Raw genomic sequence first — 21,944 nt, 5'->3', positions numbered from 1 at the left:
GAGGCTGGCTAACAGAGGTACAAGGATACCTGTGGATACAATATCCCAGACCAGCTTCCAGCAAGAAAATCATGGAGTATGCCATCACAGGTGCCCAGTGGCTCTTGTGTGCTTGTCTACTATTTCTTGAGCAACTATACTGGTTGGGCACTTAATGCAAAGACTCATCAGTTGTCACTGTGTTGGTGTGTGTGCTTGTGTATGACATAAGCCTATATGCATTTCCCACTTCCAGCCTTAGGACTAGTCTGAGCAGTAGGGTGGGGATGAGCCTAGAGAGACTGATGGTTATAACTGGGAGAAGACAGAGGAAGAAAACTGGGGCCAGTTTCTGACAAGACAAAGTCAATATACTGTAGAATTATGCAATAGGTGCCATATTTAGATGGAGGATTTTGAATACAGAAAAACAACTGTGTAATTTGGGAACAGTTTATACTAGAGAACTTGAAAAAAGGACCAATAGGACAAACACTACGATTGTTGTTTCTCTTTTCAGGGTGTGTTCTCAACCCACCATGGTGATTTTCAATAACACTACATCATCTTCCTCAAACTTCCTACTCACTGCATTTCCTGGTTTGGAACTTGCACATGTCTGGATCTCTATTCCTGTCTGCTGTCTCTATGCCATTGCCCTCTTGGGAAACAGCACGATTCTGTTCGTCATCATTGTTGAGAGGAGTCTTCACAAGCCCATGTACTATTTCCTCACCATGCTGTCAGCTGTTGATCTATGTCTGACCATCTCAACCCTTCCCACTGTTCTTGGGGTTCTCTGGTTTCATGCCCGGGAGATTAGCTTGAAAGCTTGCCTCATTCAAATGTTCTTTGTACATGGCTTCTCCTTCCTGGAGTCTTCAGTGCTGGTAGCCATGGCCTTTGACCGCTTCATGGCTATCTGTAACCCACTGAAGTATGCTATTGTCTTCACAGACATGATAATCTTGTTGATTGGACTGGTCATCTGCATACGGCAAGTAATTTTAATCTTTCCCATGATTCTAGCCTTGACGAGAGTATCTTTCCACGGAGGCCAAGAGCTTTCCCACCCATTTTGCTACCATCCAGATATGATTAAATACACATATTCCAACCCCTGGATCAGCAATTTTTTCGGCATGTTTCTTCAGCTCTACCTGACTGGCACTGACTTACTGTTCATTCTTTTCTCCTACGTTCTGATTCTCCGAACCGTCTTGAGTATCGTGGCCCCTAAGAAACAACAAAAAGCTCTCAGCACTTGTGTCTGTCACATCTGTGCTGTCACTGTTTTCTACGTGCCAATGATCAGCCTGTCCTTTACACACTGCCTTTTCAGCTCCACCCCAAAAGTGGTCTGTAGCATTTTGGCCAATGTTTATTTGTTCTTACCACCTGTACTGAACCCTGTCATTTACAGCTTGAAGACCAAGACCATCCGCCAGGCTATGCTCCAGCTGCTCCACTTTAAGGGCTCACAGGGCCCCAGTGTGAGGAGTCATAGAGGACCCTGGGGTTGAAGGAGAGAGAAGTTATATTTGAGCAATAAAAGGATCTAGGTCTGTGCCACCAGGCATTTTAGTTACTGAAGCAGTTTCACTTAAATCATAGGAGCAGAAAGAGAATACTTTTCCCCTAAGCTTATCAAAAGTTAAAAAAAAAAAAAAAACTACCATTCAAAACCAAATTAATTGTGTATATGTCCCTCAAACATTTAAAATAATTATATGGAACTCCTGTGCACATTAAAAGCACAATGAGATCATTTTATTCTGGTTGAACAATTTAATTATCTGCCTAAAAACGGTAATTCTTAGACCAAAAATTAATATATATAATTTTATGTCTGTGTTCAGCTGCCAAAAAGTCATTTATTTCTGTGGTAAGATTTCCCAGGGGGCATCAGAGATTTTTTTTTTTTCCTTGAGGTGGTAAGTGAAAGAGTTATGTGTGTGTGCAAAGACATGCACATTGCAATTTGTAATTTAAAACTCTAGGAAACTCTTACACACTGATTTCAGTTCCTAAAGTCACCTCTAGGGAGACCCATCTCCTTGCAGATGCACTCCCTGAACCTCTATCTTTTCTTGAATTCTTTTTCTCCTCAGCAAACGTGAAATTGTCACTGAACTAATTGCTGTTTGTTATACCTCCAATGAGTCCAATATCTAAAGTTACATATCACTCTTCATTATTTTTCCCATTGCCTAGATATTCTAATACAGTTCTGATTCTCACTCTGTAGCACCTCTTCAGTGTCTGCTAGGCTTCAGGACAGTACTTTTTTTCTATTTGCCCTTGTTTCATGGGTGGTTAAGTTTTTACCTAGCTGTTGGGCTCCTGGACCTTTTGGTGTACTTATCATTGTAGAATTGCACAGTGACTTTGATGCTTAGTAGGAAATCTTTAGAATACCTTGCTTAACAATACTTATTTGGTCAAGAAGTAACCTGGGGTGCTTGGGTGGCTCAGTCAGTGAAGCACCAGACTTCAGCTCAGGTCATGAACTCACAGTTGGTGAATTCGAGCCCTGTGTCCAGCTCTGTGCTGACAGCTCAGAGCCTGGAGCCTACTTTGGATTCTGTGTCTCCCTCTCTTTGTTCCTCCACTGCTTGCACTCTGTCTCTTCTCTCTCAAAAATAAATAAAGATTAACAATGACAACAACAACAACAACAATAATAATAATAATAATAGTAATAATAAAAGAGAAGGAACCTCTCTATAGAGTTGATGGGATGTTGGGGGAATTCTCCTAAGTTTTTTTTTGTTTTTGTTTTTGTTTTTTGTGTTTTTTTTACATACAAAGTTATGAAACTTTGTTCCACTCAGGATAATTCATGTCTGAGCACAGGAGACCAAGCAGAAATTCTGATCTGAGCCACCTGTCTCCTCTCCTTACATCACCTTCCTACTCCTGGCAGACAAGGAATACCGCTTCCAAACTCTTGTGTGTTTGCCTTGGCTTTCTGTTCTGCTCAAACACTGACAATTTTGTGACTTCTTTGCCCAAACCAAGAGACACCGGTCTCTGATCCTGGAATCAACCTGTGGCAGAGTAGACATGCCAGATCACACCCTACTCTAACTATCCAGACTTCCTCATCAGTTCTTACAAATGCCAATGGCTCCTTAATTGCTTCCTTACAGACCTTTCTAAAAGTTTTTGTTCTTAGATCCCCAACTCCATTTACAATTCCTGAATTTTATAACATCTGGAAAAACACTTTAAAATTTTTTTCCTAAGTTTGGAGCCAAAACTTATTGGCAGCAAAAGCTAGCATAAACAGGTATGAATGTATTTATGGTCATTATTTATTCTACATTGAGTGAATATCTACACATTTCACCTCAGAAATATAGCTGTGCTTGAATACAGGGTAATGCCTCCAGGGTTGTAGAGATGTTTAGAGTATAAGAAATTCTGAATTTCAAGAGTTTTAGGTAAACAATTGTAGAAATGTGCAAGCATTCTTCCAGTTTTATGATGGCCAATATTTAAGGCAGTCTACCGCATGTCTGTTAATCTTTTATTATTCCAAATGTGCTTTTCATATCTGGCTTAAAATGTAACTCACCTGCTCAATACCAAAAACACTTTTATCAGTGTTTTTTATTCCCCATAGCAGTTGTTAATAGGACATGAATGTGTTTTGTTGTTACTTCAAAGGATGTGTTTAATAATTTGGAGCTTGTTCTAATTATATCTTGTATGTATGTAAGTACATGCAATTATACACACATATGTGTACTATATACAATTAAAATTTTGTGATTAAAAAGGTAACAAAAATCACTCACAATCCTACTAATGAGGAATTTTATGATATATAACTATCTTTTTTTAATAAGCCAACATATGTGCACATACATATACATTTATTAACTAGGATAGTAGTGTATACTCAGATGTATGTCCTATTTGCTTGATATTATTTATCATTTTCTGTTAATCATATATTACATTTTTATATTAGACTTTATTTTAGACTTTACTTCCCCTAGGAAGCTCTCTCACTTGATTCTCCACTATAATGGTCAAGTTACCAGTCTTTTATTCTTTTATTTGCTTTCTTATATGTGTGCTTAAACTTATCATACTTTACTCCATGGATTTAATTTTTTATTTACTGTTCTCCCCACCACCAGACTGTAAACCCCTTGATAGCATAAATGTAAGTTTAATTTAATCCTTATCATCTAATACAGTGCTTAACAAATGCCACTTAGTTGTTGATTCTGTGTTGCATAGGTGAATAATACTTAATATTATTTGTGTATAATGGTTTATGTTTAACATTTCAGTAGTTTACAGTATTTTTATCATAGACAATAATCCTTGATATATATTAGAAATAAATATTTGATCACCCCTCTGATTGTGTTCTTCTATTCCTAGAATGTGAATTATTAAATTTATAAGGAGATAAAATAATAGTTGGTCTGCTGTAGTGCATGAGGTTGTAGACTCTGGAAATGGGTTTAGATTTAAGCTCCCAACACTTTATAGTTCTGTATTTTTGGAAAACTTGTTTAACTTCTCAAAGCTTTAGATTCTAAATCCACAAAACAGGAGGAATTAATAAAATCTACCTTCCCATGTTCTTACAAAAGTTAATTGTGTTAATACAAGTAAGTATATAACCCAGTGTTTGGTGCCTGGTGAACACTGAATTATACCATATGTTAACTAACTGGAATTTAAATAAAAACTTGAAAAAACATCTTTGTACTTAATTCCCAGTTTACTTTAGTTTATTTTTGTGTGTAATAAAGGATCACACACAATTATGGTTTTTTAAATAGGTTGTAATTTTTTCTACCACTATTATTTGAATAACCTATTTTAAATAAGGTTCTGATATTCCTTAATTATATATTACTTTCATATCATTTAGAGTATGTTGAAGTGTTTATTCTTTAGTTGTTCTTCCCATTGATTTGTTGAGCAAACTACATGCAATTTTATAGCTGCTTAATAAATGTTGCTATCATATGAAACTATTACACTTTCTATTTGTTTTTATCTTATATTTTCCAGTTGACATTTGTAAAACTTTTTTTAGAATTATTTTGCTACACTCTCAGTGAAATGTTCCTGGAAGCTTGATTAGAAATACATTGAGCCTATATTATAATTGAGGAAAACAGATGTTAGCCTATTCACTCTTATGATCCAGATAAACATTATTGACATGTTATGACTTGAGCAGTTTCTGTTTTGTAAAGATCTGAGTTTCTTAGTTGAGGGCAAATACTAAAAAAATGGAGGATAATATTCTTCTTGTTTCTTTCATGACAACCTGTTTACTTTTTCTTGTGGCTAAACAGGACATGAAATATTTTTCAGGGCAGCTTCTTTGACTTAAAATTTATAGTTACATCTTATTCATTTGGCAATAGTGTTTCTATCATTCTAGACGTTCTGTGTGCTTACAATTTATCATCATACTCTGACTGTTCAAAGGTTTGTGTGTGTATGTGTGTGTGTGCATGTGTGCTTCTTTTCTCAAAGTTGAGAAATGTGTCAGACTGCTATCCAGATGTCACTATATACAGCGTACAAGTCTGGAGATACGATAATAAATTTAATGTATACAGTTTCTTTAAGGAAACAAAATTGAAGTAAGACAGACAGGTGAATTAATAACATAACTGAAAACAACCTGGGAGGAAGTCCAAAAGTTTGTCCCTCCCTTCCTTGGTTAAACTATGGGCATCCAGAATGGGTCAGCTTTTGAGCAATAAGGACTCAGTTAAACTCACCTGGGGACATAAAATATATAAGAATATTTATTCAACAGAGAACATCTTGTTCAAAATGGTTCTTTGGAACAAACAATACTAAATATTTGTGAGTTCAACTGAGATAATGAAACATTGAAATTGATTACCAATCATTTTTTCCCAATCCATAGTACAGACTTTTTAAGAGTTTTGGTTGACTCATTCTAAAATTTATGTTTTATACTTTGTCTACTATGAAGTACTCACAAATAACAGATGAATAGGAAACAGATGAATTTTACAGAACGTATACTGAGATAGCCAATCTACTTTAGTTGTCTATCTTTTTTTTTTAATGTTTATTCATTTTTGAGAGAGTGTGTGCATGTGCATGAGCGGGGGAGGGGCAAAGAGAGAGGGAGAGAGAATTCCAAGCAGGATTTGTGCTGTCAGCACAGAGCCAAAGACGGGCTCCATCTCATGAACCATGAGATCATGACCTGAGCCAAAATCAAGGGTTGAATGCTTAACCAACCGGGCCACTGAGGTTCCCCTGGGCCACTTATCTTTTCAAAAAATGGAACCATATATGTATGAATATGATTTTATATTGCTTAACATATGATCATATTTTCTGCTAGTTTAAAATTATTTCTAACTTGTTTAGTGTAATTGAATATATCATAGGTCAAAATACCAAGTGCCTAAACAAGCATGAGAGCCATTATTTTAAAGTAGTTAAGAATATCAATGTTTTAAAAATTACTGAACTACTAGCTTTCCTATCTCCTACTACTAGCAGCATACTCTCTCATTCTCCTTTTAATACCTATAATTTCTTGGAGCCCTGTTGTAATATAGAGAAAAAATCTGATCTGTCTTAAAGGATGTTGTGAGAGAGTTTATTCTCATATTTCCAGGCTATGAAAGCTCTACATTAAAAACAATCACTGGTTGTCCCTATTTGATTACTAAGGAAAGAGCAAAGGGAGAAAAATTTTAACCAATTTGGACTTAACAATACACTTCTTTCCTTAAGTGGGAAATCAAGGATTTGCATTGAATTGACCGAAGAACCCTCAACAAATACATGTCTGAAGGCTGCCTGAAGGAAAATCCAATTGGATTGGCATAACACCTTTTAACTTCCAACTCCTTTGGTATTTATTTTCTAAAATTTTTTAATGTTTTTATTTGTTTGAGAGAGAGAGAGAGAGAGAGAGAGAGAGAGAGAGAGAGCACACAAGCAGGGGAGGAGCAGAGAGACAGGGAGACACAGAATCCGAAACAGGCTCCAGGCTCTGAGCTGTCAACACAGAGCCCGACGCGGGGCTCAAACTTGTGAACTGTGAGATCATGACCTGAGCTAAAGTCAGACGTTTAACTGACTGAGCCACCCAGGTGCCCCAGTATTCATTTTCCATAAGGGGGCACAAGCTCTACTTCTATGTGTATTTACCCTTGTGCTGTAAACAGTGTAACTAAAATTCCAAAGCAGTATATCAATTCATGATTTTAATAGTATTGTAAAACTATTCCATACTCACCTGTCAATGCCCACATCAGTCCTAGGCTCACAGACCTCAGTGCCCAGCCCACATGTTGTAGTGATTATAAGGATGATTAAGGGAGATAACAATAAACATCTATAATACTTTGCTTAGAGATATATTATTTAATTCTCCACTCTTGGTTGACCTTGCCTTACTTTTCCCCATACCTTTATTTTAGACATAATTTCCCCCAAACCTTCTCACGAATTTGCCGCGTCTTCACACAGTATACAATGGGATTCATCAGAGGTGGTACTAGTAAGAAAATGTCCGCAATGAGGATCATGGCCACTGGGGACTTGTGCTTGCCAAAGCAGTGCATGGAGGCCAAAGCAATGATGGGCACATAGAAGATGAGCACAGCACAGATGTGGGAGACACAGGTGTTGAGAGCCTTGAGCTGCTCCTTATGGGATCCAATTCCCATCACCGTCTTCAGGATGAATATGTAGGACACAAGAATGAATACACTGTCTGACATCACACAGAGGGCAACAAAGAAACCATAGAAAAAGTTGACTGTGTTGTCAGAGCAGGCCAGCTTCATGACATCCTGGTGTAGACAATAAGAGTGAGAAAGTAGGCTTTTCCTACAATATGTCAATTTTTTGAGAGTGAAAGGGAATGGGAGCACTAAGAGCATGCTTTTAATTAGAAACACCAGGCCCATTTTGGCAACTCTGGCATTGGTGAGGATAGAGCTATATCTCAGAGGGTGACGTATGGCCAAAAAGCGGTCAAAAGACATGGCCAGGAGCACTGAGGACTCCATATCTGTAAATCCGTGGATAAAGAATTCTTGAGCAAAGCAGGCATTTGGGGAAATTCCTGTAGCATTGAAAACAAATATCCTCAGCATAGTGGGGAGGGATGAGAGGGAGAGGCCCAGGTCAGAGACAGCCAACACAGAAAGGAAATAGTACATGGGTGCATGGAGTGAGGACTCTGTCCTGATCACAAAGAGGATGGTGCAGTTGCCAAAGATGGCCACCAGGTACATGAAGCAGATGGGGACAGAGATCCAAGCATGAATATGCTCCAGTCCTGGGATTCCAATCAGGAAGAAGGTGGTGATCTCAATGTTAGAGGAATTGATACTGTGCATGATGAATCATATGGAAAGTGTTTATTCCCAGATCTGAAATGACACTTCTAACATAAATGACATTTTCAGCATAAAAAGCACTCCTTTCAGCACTTTTCTCTGAGACATAAAGAAAATACAGTTTTGAAAGACCCATATCCTGGAATAAAAGAATGAAGTATTTCTTCTGAACAAACTATTGGTAATAGAGTCAGATAATGTTAACTGACAAGGAGAACCAGGAATATAGGAACTATCTTTACCAATCACATTTCTCCATAAAGTCTTCAGAAAAACTACTCACATAAAGAGCAGTGACCTGCAAATAAATTTCCCCCTTTTCTATTAGGATATTCCCCTTCCCATCCCAATCTAATGAAAAATTTTATACAGTTATGCTGAACCATAGGATAATTCTTTTAGTTTGGTCCAGAGTAAGCCTAGAATTAAACAAACAAACAAAAAACAAAACAAAACAAAAACCCAAAAAATAAAAAACAACCCTACCCCCCCCACACACACACAAACAAAAAGAAAAAAAACAGGAACCTGGAGAAAGTAGATTTAAGAGAGTGGATACTAAGTGGTTTCTCTAATTTCTATAGACTTTTGCTCCAAATATGTTTCAGGCAAGGGCTTGAGCTTCTAAAGCTGATCTTACTCACAAGCTCTCCACAGGAAGAAGTACAAAGAAAGGACAGAAAATAGGTGATGTGCACTTGACTGTTAACCCTCTCTTATATAGTATAGTGAAAAATCCCATTTTCTTATATAGAGCAGATAGAATGTTCTTTAACATGATTAATCCATATCAGTACTCTCCATCCATGAGCATGGGAGGAGAGAGAGATTCTTAGGCTTGCTTTACAGTCCAACATATGCTCTCATAAATACAAAGTGACTTAGCCAATTGGACTATAGGCCAGCCATGGTGAGTGGCAAAGTGGTTGACATGGTGATGAGGAAGACTGGTATTCTCTGAATCCTTTTTTTTTTTTTTCTGACACCATAAGATAAATAGATGCTCTACAACTATGTTTGTTTTTTGTTTTTATACACAACTGAGCTTACTATGTTCCTTTAAGTGTTTTCTCTTTCTTTATGGAATTAAGTTAATGGGGACAGTGGGGTTCCAAGATACATAGAGCATGTTGGTTTTTACCCCTTTCCTAGAGAAGTGAGAGTTTAATTGAGAAGCTTGGGCTTTATCAGAGTGCTCTTGACTATTATGAATCAGAAACACAAGATTTTCAATTAGTTTATCCCCCTGTCTCCTTCCTGGATGGCAGGGGTATGGGACTGAAAGTTCCAACCCTATAATCATATGGTTGGTTCTTCAGGCAAACAGCCCCCAATCTTAGGTGAGATCCAGAAGTTACCATTTTAACATGAGAAAAGTCAACTGTGTCTCTCTCATCCCATAAGAAATTCCAAGGGAACTCAGTGCCAAAAACAGGCATGAAGACCAAACATATTTATTATAAATCACAATATCACAGTGACTAATTCCTTTCACTCACAAAGCATTTATGCCCTAAATATTTTTCTGTTAAATATCCTTAAACATTCCATCAGACTTCCCGTCTCATTACTGGCTGTTTCCTTGGCTCTAACAGCTCTTTCTCAGAGGTCACATCATCAGAAAGGCCTTCCCCGAATACACTCGCCCCCTTGGTCATGCTGTGTTCCCTTGCTCAAATCCAATTACAGTATTAACTTCACTCTGATATACAGTAAATCCTCAATAAATATTTGTTATATAAAATAGATAAATGAAAAAATAATCTTCTATATTATGGGGTTTGGGAGTGGTGGGGGTCTGGAGCTGACAGGCAAGAAAGAATTCTTGAGATGTCTTTAGTACAAAAAAAGGTGATTTCAGTTAAAGCATGGGGACAGAACCCATGGACTGAAAGAGCTGCACTGGGGTTGTGAAAAGTGACTGGTTATGTACTATGGAGTTGGGGGAGATAAAGGCAAAAAGGAGGCCTCCAGAAGACTTTCATATGTTAAAGAGGGCTAATATAATAAAGAAGACTCTTAGGAGGCCAAGCTATTATCAAGCTAAGGTCATTTTTCCTCTAGTAAGACGTGAACATTACAACAGTTGGGAATTCTTAGAGAAATGTTACACTCTGTATTTGCCTAAGTATTTGTCAATGGGCTGCAGGTTATAAGGAAATTTAATTTTACCTGCCATTTCCTTCTTGCCTTTGCTCCCTACCTCACTACGGAGGGAGGATAATGTGGGGGTTCCAGGAAACTGAGTCTATTGGTTTCTGAAAATTAGGCTATTAATAAGATTGCCTTATAATTTATTAAGACATTTACAAACTGATGGAGACTCCTGTCCTAGAAGACTGTGATCTGTATCAGTTAGCCATTTGTTTTCTTTCCTTTCCTTTGTTCTTGGGCAGCCAGGAGTGCCTGCAGAATATCATACACATCCCACCTTGCTGGGGAGGGAGCGGTTGTTAGCTTGGGCTTTGCCCTCAGCTTGCCTTATGCTTCCCCATCATAAAGACAGTATCAATTGATATATTAATTTAACAAAATATTTTTTGTATTTTAAAAATACATTTTATTAGAAGATCTTGGTATTAGCATTAGTTTAAAAGTATATTCTTTATAAAATATTAAAATAATTCAACTGAGAGGCAACAAATAAAATATGTAAAATAAAAAATACATTTATCAAGATAGCTTATTAACCCTTTTATATGTCATTAGGTAATTAATAAATATATAAATAAATCACTTCATAGAAAGATAAATAGAACACTTCATTTTATCCCCCTATTCTAAGATCTGGAGAAGAAAGGAAGAAAAGTAGGGTGGATTGAAAGAGAAAATAGGGAAAAGGGAAGGGTTGAGATTAACCTTTATCGAACTGTGCTGGATGTTTTATTTTTATTTATTTTTATTTTACTTATTTATTAATTTTTTTCATGTTTATTTATTTTGGAGAGAGAGAGAGAAACAGAACATGAATGGGGGAGGAGAAGAGAGAGAGACACACACAGAATCAAAAGCAGCTCTAGACTCTGAGCTATCAGCACAGACCCCAACATGGATAGGGCTCAAACTCACAAACTGTGAGATCATGACCTGGGCTGAAGTCAGAGGCTTAACCTACTGAAACATCCAGGCACCCCTGTGCTGGATGTTTTATATTTTTTAGTTCTTTTAATCCCCACATGGTATTATTATTCCTGATTCACAAACTTGAAAACTAAAGCATAGAGAGATTAACTAAGATCTTGAAAAAATATATATTGTTATGAAAAGACATGAGGTTTTGTAACCTTAAGGTGAATTTGCTCCTTGGTGAGTTACAGATGGAGACTACACTAGGGGGAGTTGTCACAAAACAGGAATTTTATATGCAGCAAATAAGATCATGGGGAATAACTTCCAAAGCTGTGACTCCCCCACAGAGGTGAGTGGGTTCATTTTATTTAAGGTTTAGGATGAATATTGAGAAAGGAGAGCTTTGTCATCCCATGTAAAGGCAGGCACAAGGTTGTGCAAGCTTACTTCAAAAACATGTCTATGCACCAGGTGCCTGGGTGGCTCAGTAGGTTGAATACTTGGCTCAGGTCATTATCTCACAGTTCATGAGTTCCAGTCCTGTGTCAGGCTCTGTGCTGACAGCTCAAAGCCTGGAGCCTGCTTCGGATTCTGTGTCTCCCCCTCTCTCTCTGACCCTTGCAGGCTCACACTATGTCTCTCTCTCAAAAATAAATAAACATTAAAAAAGTTAAAACAAAAAACAAAACAAAACAAAAAAACCCATGTCTATGCACGTATCTTATCTTATGTAAATGAAGCTCTTGCTCCCTTTAGGGCCCAGACTTTGACATTATAATGAAGCAGAGGTAACTGTCAGACTAGGGGAAGGGGCTGTGGGCAAGGAGACCAGGTATAAACTGTATTAACTAACTGGGGTTTGGGGCTCTTTATCTTGGGTAAGGAAGGTGGGGTCTTGCTCACTTTTGAAGCAGCACTTGGGGGTTTTACCACTGGTTGTCTCTGATAAGGTCAGGCTATATCCTGGCATGGTAGAAACTATTGGTTTTGCACTCCCTTTGTTCCCTTAAAGTCCTTAACTCCTGAGGTTTTTGCATTTCTTTGTAATTTTGACATCTCTTAGGAAATTCTGCAGAAAGTGGGCTTGGGCAAGTAGGGTATAGATCATGAAAAGAGGTGGGGGCCTGAAATGATTTTTCTTGGGTCATGAAAGCTGTATCTTGTCTTTCTTTTCCTGGGGACCCATAACTCTTTCTACGTACAGTTTGAACTAATGCCATTTGAATTCAAGCTTTTTAATTATATCATGCTTTCTATCTCATGGTAACTAGTAAGTTTAAAAACTGAAATAATCACAAGGAAATTGCACAAGGAAATTCTTTTGGAAGACATATAAAAATTAGTGATACAATAAGCAATATAAATGTGAAGAAAATTTGAAACCTTGAACTTTATCACTTCCTAGTTCCAGTACCCTGCAGAGTTACCTCCAGAGCTATTTCAATCAACATGAGTCATTTCAATTTCATTTCTGACAAAATTGCATCAGTTGAGAGATAAAAGGCCAATAGAGATTGTTGGTAGCAAAATCCAGCAAATAGAACCAACTGTGAAACAGTAAAGGTAAAGGTATGTAATCAATACTTGTTTAGCCAGATCAAGAAGTGAGGAGAAGAGATCGTTCTTAATAAGCTGAAGGGAGAAAAAGTGAGGTAGATATCTTTAAAAAAGAAGGCAAAAAGAAAGCATTGGTAACTATTATTATATATTAAACATTGTGTTAGACAATTTTTACATGTAGATAATTCTGCTTTCAAAATGTTTGTCCGACTTTTTTTTTGTGAACTTGGAAATAAATATCTGCAAAGCCTCATAGCCTTATGGATGAGCAGGAGGTAGTAAAATAGCAGAACTACTTTGAAGATAGCTATGGTTGGCAAACCCTATCAGTCCGGAACACAGTAAAGCTGCTGGCAGTAGTTCACATCAGAGGGCCCAATGCATTTGTTTCTCAAGTACAGCTTCTTTTGTAGATAAATTACTGAAATATTTCTTCAGTATTGACTGTCTTGAGAGAAAGTCCTATATGTTATTACTAATAAGAATTAAAATTCAGGAACACATTCTCTTAGATGAAGGATATCTTAAACTCTTCATGTACATCATTTTACTTAATTCTGAATGCAACCCTATCCTGCAGGTACTAATATTATCTCTGTTTTATCATTTGGGAAGGAAAGAAACAGCTAGTAAGAGATAAAACTGGAATTCAAATCTAAGTGTGTCTTACTCTCCTGCCAGATGCCAAGGACTTCCTGATACTGCTTCTTACATTACTACCTTTCCAATCTCCTGTGACTCATTTGGTATAATTAGGTTGTCCTCTGCTCCCTGTTCTAAAGTTCTTCTTCTAGTAACTTGTGGGGGATAAGCTTATGAATCCCCTGGGCTTACACCACTGGGTTGATAAGGCATAAAGAAATGCAAAATCATAAAATGCTCACACCCAAGTTTGGGTAAATCAGATTGGCACCCCAAGAATAGGGGAGTGCAAAGGCACCCTGAGAATAGGGAGGTACAAAGGTGCCAGGAATAGGAAGGTGCAAAGGCACCCCAAAATAGAAAGGGGGTACAGAGACCCCAAAATAGAGAGGGAGGGGCAAAGGCCTAAAATAGGAGCAGTGCAAAGGTGCCCAATACATAGGTATATGAAATAAACAAGATTAGATATTCAGGGTGGAAGCACCCTCAATTTAGTACTATAGCAGAAAGCTGCTTTCACAGGAGAATAGGGCCAGGTTAGGTAAATTGGTGAAATGGACGATGGACCGCTGTGCTGCAGGCAAGGCAGCCCAGAAGAGATGGTTAACAAAAGAAAAGGTGCCTTGTTAACCCTGAGGTTATTTCCCTTATCTGTCTCATCCCCTAGGCTAGTTAAGATAACCAGAGGTGCTGCCTCATGTTCGCTGTAAACAACCTTCCTCCTGACTGCCCAACGCCTGGATTTTGTTTTGTATTAACCCAAACCCCTAACCACAAATATCCTCAAGACCCTCTTTCCCTCATGTCCACAAGTTAATGATCACAGATTCATTGTCTCTTTGTGCACATCCATCGCATGTTTGTAAGTCTTCTGATCCTAATAAAAACGGGCAAGGACACTTATTTGGGGCTCTTGTCTTTCCCCAAACATTAGCCATCTCTTGCTTCCAATCCTGCATCCCACTCTTTTGCTAGACAAGAGAGAACTTTAGACCCAGAGTCTATGACAGTAACTTCAGACCATAATGTCTCAGCTGCCCTTTCTTCTAAGACTAAAACCCTCTGCTGTGATTCCAATGTAGTGACTGAGATCCTGTTACCCATGGCCTGACTTAACCTGGGATATCTGCTTTCCTATTCTTTTCTTAGTCAGATAAGTTGTATCCTTTCATCATATGGGCTTTCCTCTTTGATAATACCTCTCTCACTCTGTCTAGCATTTGGTCTAACTATGTGAACAACTGGATGCTCTCTACAATGAACCATGGATGGGTGAAGTTGAACAGTGCCTGTGGATGGCTGAAAGATTCAGTGCATTTTTATCTCATAGCTTCTTCTCCAAATTTAAGTTAAACTCTCCTCTTGTCGAGCAAACATAGCTCGACAATATTCCCCACATTGCAATATTTATTTATTTATTTATTTATTTATTTATTTATTTATTATTTATTTATTTATTTATACCTCTTAGCCCTCCTTATTTCAAAATTTGGGAGCTTCCATGTGCTCTCCTTATTCACAGTACCCAGTTCTTCAGGTACTCACGTTTCAGACACACTTCAGGACACAAAACCATAGGATAAAGCAATATTATGTCAGAGCCCCATTGCACTTACCATTTGACCACATAGTGACAGAAATGACTTTAAGATACAGGCTTCTCAGCCTCAGTGTATCACATCTGTTGACTAAGACCTTTATCTACAGATCACAGACTCCTTGAGCTGTCTTCTGAGCTTTGCACTCATGGGACACCAATTCCTCCAGTTCTGTCACCCTCTGTAAACAAATGATTTCCCTGAGAAATTTCCTAGAAATTTCCAGAATAAAGCTTGCTTTGGGACCATAACTTTAACTTCTTGGTTACCACAAGGCCATGAAAAGATCGGACTGGATGTCCCATAGATTTTGGAAACCTGCTCATACCAAGGACAGTCTGTTCCAGAGATTATGGAAAGCAAATGGGGCTCTAAGAAATCATTTAATTCCAAATTAATTGATATATTATTTTAAGTTCACCATTTCTTTGTTCCTTCTTTTTTTATTATCATCAATAAAGTTTTTTTTCTGTCTTTATTATTTAAATATAGAAAGATGCAGAAATCTGAAGTGTACAGCTCAATTGATTTTTACCTACATAGACAACCAAGTAACAATCAAGGATGTGCTAAAATCTTTACATCTGATTATTAATTTTTCTTTTTCTTTTTAGTTGTTACTTCTTCTTTGTGTATTTTGAAATTTTCCTAATTACATGTATAAACATTAACGTTGTTATGGCTTCTTGGGGCACCTGGGTGACTCAGTCAGTTGAGCATCCAACTTCGACTCAGGTCATGATCTTATGTTTCATGGGTTTGAGCCCCATGTTGGATTCTGTGCTAACAGCCGGAGGCAGCTTCAGATTCCCTGTCTCCCTTTCTCTCCACCCCTCCCCCACTCATCTTCTCTCTCTTTCTCTCTCTCTCTCTCTCGAAAATAAACATTAATTTTTTTTAAGTTGTTATGACTTCTTGATGAATTGGAATTGATCCTTTTATCATTGCAAAATGTTTCCTTTTTTCTTGATGCTATATCTCACTTTAAATTTCATGTGCAAAAAATGAAAAAATAAAAAATAAATAAATTTCATGTGCTCTGATAATACTGCCACATTCACCATGTATAGTGTTATGCATGACATTTCTTTTTCTATCTTTTTATTCTTAACCTATCTGTGTCTTTGTATTTCATATGTAACTTTTATAATTGGCCTGTTTTTTAATCCATGGTGACTTAGTGCTGTTTTGTAATTGGAGTCTTCAGCCTGTTATACTTAATGAAATTATTTATACATTTAATTTTATGTCTATCATTGTTTTGTTTGTTCCCTCATTGTCCCATCTGTTTTTCTTCTGTTATGTAGCTTTACTCATCTTTTTAAATACTTAAATCAAACTAGTTCAACTATGTTTCAGTATTCTATTTTATTTCCTCAGTTGGATTTTGGCTATAGTTTTGGGACTTTGTTTTTTGTAGTCACTTTTTGGATTATGGTATGCAACCTTAATTTCCAGAGTCTACCTTGAATTAATATTATACTTTCCCATAGGTAATGGAAGAAACTTTTAACAGTATACTTCCACTTATCTCATTTAAAAATAGTATGCAGTTATTGCTAAGTACATATTTCTACCTATATTACAAATCTCGCAATACATTGTAATTCTTTTACTTTAAAAAATAAATTATCAGGGGACCTGGTTGGCTCAGTCAGTTAAGTATCTGACTCTTGGTTTTGGCTCAAGCTATTATCTAAGGGTCGTGAGATCAAGCCCTATATTGGGCTCTGTGCTGGGCATGGAGCCTGCTTCAGATTCTCTCTTCCTTCCTCTACTGTTCAGTCTCTCTCTCTCTCTCTCTCTCTCTCTCTCTCTCAAAAAAAAAAAAAGGTAAATTATCATGTCCAGAAATTAAGAAAAGATAAAAAATATTTTATGTTTACTCACATTCATCCCTCTGAGAATTCATTCTTTGCTGTTTACCTGAGTTTCCAACTGACATTATTTTACTTTACCTTAGGAAACTTCCTTCATTTATTGTGTGCAGGTCTCACGGCTGTGCATTGTCTAAGGTTTTGTTTATCTGCAAATGTATTTATCTCGCCTTCTTTTTGAAAGGTAATTTTGACAAATATTGGGTTCCAGGTTGACAAGTTATTCTGTCAGTACTTTCAAAATGTTCTATTGTCTTCCATCTTAGTGTTGGTTACCATTGTTTCTCTATTTCTATTATCTTTTTTCTCTGCCTGCTTTTAATATATCTTTCTTTTTCTTCATGATTTGACTGTGATGTGTTTGGGTTTCAGTTCATTAAGACCTTTTTACACCTAGTACTTTTTACCACCCTATAGAAAATAATGACTTTTATTCTGTCCAGGACATTCTCATTTTTACATAAATTAATGTGTTTAATATTTTTCCATGTTCTAATTAGGGACACATAAATCTCTGAATTATATTATTAAAAATAAGGAGAAAAGAGATTTCTTTTTTTAAAATTTAAATTCAAGTTAGTTAACATACAGTGTAATATTAGTTTCAGGTGTACAATTTAATGATTCAATACTTCCATACAACACCCAGTGCTCATCATCACCCAGGTGCCCCATCACCTATTTCACCCATCCACCCACCCACCTCAATTCTGGTAACCATCAATTTATTCTTTACAGTTAAGAGTCTGTTTCTTAGTTTGCTCTCTCTTTTTTTCCTCCTATGATCATTTGTTGTGTTTCTTAAATTCTACATATGAGTAAGATCATATGGTATTTGCTTTCTCTGACTGACCTATTTCACATAGCATAATAATCTCTAACTCCATCCATGTTGTTGCAAATGGCAAGATTTCATTCTTTTTTTATGGCTGATAAATAATACTTCATTTTATGTATTTACCACATTTTTATCCATTCATCAGTTGATGGACACTTGGGCTCTTTCCATAATTTGGCTATTGTTGATAGTGCTGCTATAAACATTGAGGTGCGTGTGCCCCTTCGAATCAGTATTTTTTGTATCCTTTTTGTATAAATACCTACTAGTACAATTTCTGGATTGTAAGCAAGTTCTATTTCTAACTTGTTGAGGAACCTCCATAATGTTTTCCAGTTTGCATTTCCACCAGCAGTGTAAGAGAGTTCCCATTTCTCTGCCTTGCCAACACCTATTGTTTACTGTGTTGTTAATTTAGCCATTTGACTGGTGTGTAGTGCTAGGTCTTTGTAGTTTTGATTTGTATTCCCCTAATGATGATTGATGTTGAGCATCTTTTTATGTGTCTGCCATCTGTATGTCTTCTTTAGAAAATGTGTATTCATGTCTTCTGCCCATTTTTAAGTGGATTGTTTTTGGGGTGTTGAGTTTGATAAGTTCTTTATAGATTTTGGATACTAATCCTTTATTAGATATATCATTTGCAAATATCTTCTCCCATTCCATAGGATGACTGTTAATTTGTTGATTATTTCCCTCACTGTGCAGAAGACTTTTATTTTGATGAAGTCCCAATAGCTCATTTTTGCTTTTATTTCTTTTGCCTCAGTATGTCTAGTAAGAAGTTAGTATGGCCATTGATGATGCCAAAGAGGTTACTGGCTATGTTCCCCTCTAAGATTTTGATAATTTCCTGTCTCAAATTTAAGGCTTTAATCCATTTTGAATTTATTTTTGTGTATGGTGTAAAGAAGTGGTCCAGGTTCATTCTTTTGCATCTTCCTGTCCAGTTTTTCCAATACCATTTATTGAAGAGACTGTCTTTTCCATTGGACATTTTCTCCTTCTTTGTCAAAGATTAATTGAACACATAATTGTGGCTTTATGTCTGGGTTTTCTATTCTGTTCTATTGATCTATGTGTCTATTATTGTGCCAGTACCATACTGTATTTTGTTTTTGGGTTTTGAGTTTGATAAGTTCTTTATAGATTTTGGATACTAATCCTTTATTAGATATGCCAATTGAAAATATTTTCTCCTACTCCATAGGGTGGCTTTTAATTTTGTTGATTATTTCCTTTACTCTGCAGAAGCTTTTTATTTTGATGAAGTCTCAATAGTTCATTTTTGCTATTGTGCCAGTACCATCACTACAGTTTTGTAATATAACTTGAAGTCCAGAATTGTGATGTCTTCAACTTTGCTTTTCTTTTTTAAGGTTACTTTGGCTATTATGGTGTTTCATGGATCCATTCAAATTTTAGGATTGTTTGTTCTAGCTCTGTGAAAAATGCTGGTGGTATTTTTACAGGGATTGCTTTAAATGTGTAGATTCTTTGTGTAATATAGACATTTTAGCAAGAGAAAATAGATTTCTTTTTTTTTTGTTGTTGTTTATTTATTTTTGAAAAAGAGAGAGAGACAGAACGTGAGCAAGAGAGAGTCAGAAAGAGAAGGAGACACAGAATCCAAGGCAGGCTCCAGGGTCTGAGGTGTCAGCACAGAGCTCAACATGGGGCTCAAACCCACAAACTGTGAGATCATGACCTGAGCCAAAATTGGATGCTTAACCAACTGAGCCACCCAGGAGACCCAGAGAAAATAGATTTCTTTCTTTCATTTAAATATTTTAAATGTTTTATTTATTTTTGAGAGAGAGACAGAGCATGAGTGGGGTAGGGGCAGAGAAAGGGAGACACAGAATCAAAAGCAGGCTCCAGGCTCTGAGCTGTCAGCACAGAGCCCAATGTGGGGCTCGAACTCATGAACTATGAGATCATGACCTGAGCTGAAGTCAGATGCTCAACGGAGTGAGCCACCCAGGCATCCCAAGAAAATAGATTTCTATTAGCATTATTTATCTGTCTCAAAAATGTTCATGGGTATTTCTTTAACATATAAAATATATTTACTTACAGTCTCCATGAAAAAACAAAAACAAAAACAAAAAACTCCAAAATCCATCTCTTTCAGAAGTTATTAGTTTGAATCTATTATTTTAATTTATTTTTTTTAAATTTACATCCAAGTTAGCTAACATATAGTGTAATAATGATTTCAGGAGTAGAATTTAGTGATTCATCACTTACGTATAACACCCAGTGCTCATCCCAACAAGTGTCCTCAATTCCCCTTGCCCATTTAGCCCATCCCCACACCTAAAACTCCTCTAGCAACCCTCAGTTTGTTCTCTGTATTTAAGAGTCTCTTATGGTTTGTCCCCCTCCCTGTCTTTATATTATTTTTGCTCCCCTTCCCTTATGTTCATCTGTTTTGTATCTTAAATTCCACATGAGTGAAGTCATATGATATTTGTCTTTCTGTGACTAATTTTGCTTAGCATAACACACTCTAGTTCCATTCATGTAGTTGCAAATGATAAGATTTCATTCTTTTTGATTGCCGAGTAATACTCCATTGTGTACACACACACACACACACACACACACACACACACACCCCACCTCTTCCTTACCCATTCATCAGTCGATGCGCATTTGGGCTCTTTTCATACTTTGGCTATTGTCAATAGTGCTGCTATAAACTTTGGGGTGCATGTGCCTCTTCGAAACAGCACTCCAGTATCCTTTGGATAAATACCTAGTAGTGCAATTGCTTGGTTCTAGGGTAGTTCTATGTTTAACTTTTGAGGAACCTTCAGAGTGTCTGCACCAGTTTGCATTCCCATCAGAGTGCAAAAAGGTTGCTCTTTCTCCACATCCTTGCCAACATCTGTTGTTGCCTGAGTTGTTAATGTTAGCAATTCTGACAGGTGTGAGGTAGTATCTCATTGTGGTTTTGACTTGTATTTTCCTGATGATGAGTGATGTTGAGGATGTTTTCATGTGTCTGTTAGCCATCTGGATGTCTTTGGAGACGTGTCTGTTCATGTCTTTTGCCCATTTCTTCACTGGATTATTTGATTTTGGGTGTTGAGTTTGATAAATTCTTTATGGATTTTGGATACTAACCCTTTATCTGATACGTCATTTGAAAATATCTTCTCCCAATATGTTGGTTGCCTTTTAGTTTTGCTGATTATTTCCTTTGCTGTGCAGAAGATTTTTATCTCGATGAGGTCCCAATAGTTCATTTTTGCTTTTGGTTCCTTTGCCTCTGAAGACATGTCAAGTAAGAAGTTGCTGCAGCTGAGGTCAAAGAGATTATTGCTGCTTTCTCCTTAAGGATTTTGATGGTTTCCTGTCTTACGTTTAGGCCTTTCATCCATTTTGAATTTATTTTGGTGTATGGTGTAAGAAAGTGGTCCAGGTTCATTCTTCTGCATGTCGCTGTCCAGTTCTCCCAACACCACTTGCTGAAGAGACTGTCTTTATTCCATTGTATATTCTTTCCTGCTTTGTCAAAGATTCGTCAGCCATACATTTGTGGGTCCATTTCTGGGTTTTCTATTCTGTTCCATTGTTCTCTGTGTCTGTTTTTGTGCCAGTACCATACTATCTTGATAATTACAGCTTTGTAATACAGCTTGAAGTCCGGGATTTTGATGCCTCCAGCTTTGGTTTTCTTTTTCAGGATTGCTTTGACAAATAAATAAAAGGCATACAAATTGGCAAGGAGGAGGTCAAACTCTCACTTTTTGCGAACACCATGATACTCTACGTGGAAAACCCAAAGACTCCACCAAAAAACTGCTATAGCTGATCCAGGAATTCAGCAAAGTTGCAGAATATAAAATCAATGTACAGACATCAGCTGCATTCTATACACCAATAATGAACCATCAGAAAGAGATATCAAGGAATTGATCCCATTTACAATTGCACCAAAAACTGTAAAATATGTAGGAATAAACCTAACCAAGGAGGTGAAAAA

General features: G+C 37.0%; 2 protein-coding genes across 2 annotated transcripts; one reads left to right on the top strand and one right to left on the bottom strand.

The window, feature by feature from the left end:
• Positions 1 to 414: 414 nt before the first annotated feature.
• On the top strand, positions 415 to 1,502 carry LOC109267108 (olfactory receptor 51T1). The gene has a single exon (XM_019449599.2). It carries the CDS (start codon positions 519 to 521, stop codon positions 1,500 to 1,502), a length of 984 nt encoding a protein of 327 aa, XP_019305144.1. The 5' UTR covers positions 415 to 518.
• A 5,928-nt stretch (positions 1,503 to 7,430) lies between these two features.
• Positions 7,431 to 8,378, bottom strand: LOC109267111 (olfactory receptor 51A7-like). Its single transcript, XM_019449602.2, has one exon. It carries the CDS (start codon positions 8,364 to 8,366, stop codon positions 7,431 to 7,433), a length of 936 nt encoding a protein of 311 aa, XP_019305147.2. The 5' UTR covers positions 8,367 to 8,378.
• Between the last annotated feature and the right edge of the window lie 13,566 nt (positions 8,379 to 21,944).

Source organism: Panthera pardus, unplaced genomic scaffold, assembly GCF_024362965.1.
Source record: "Panthera pardus isolate Hobbes unplaced genomic scaffold, ASM2436296v1 HiC_scaffold_12, whole genome shotgun sequence".
Lineage (NCBI taxonomy): Eukaryota > Metazoa > Chordata > Mammalia > Carnivora > Felidae > Panthera > Panthera pardus.
The sequence above is the reverse complement of the archived record's forward strand: the minus strand, read 5'-3'. Positions and strand labels throughout refer to the sequence as shown.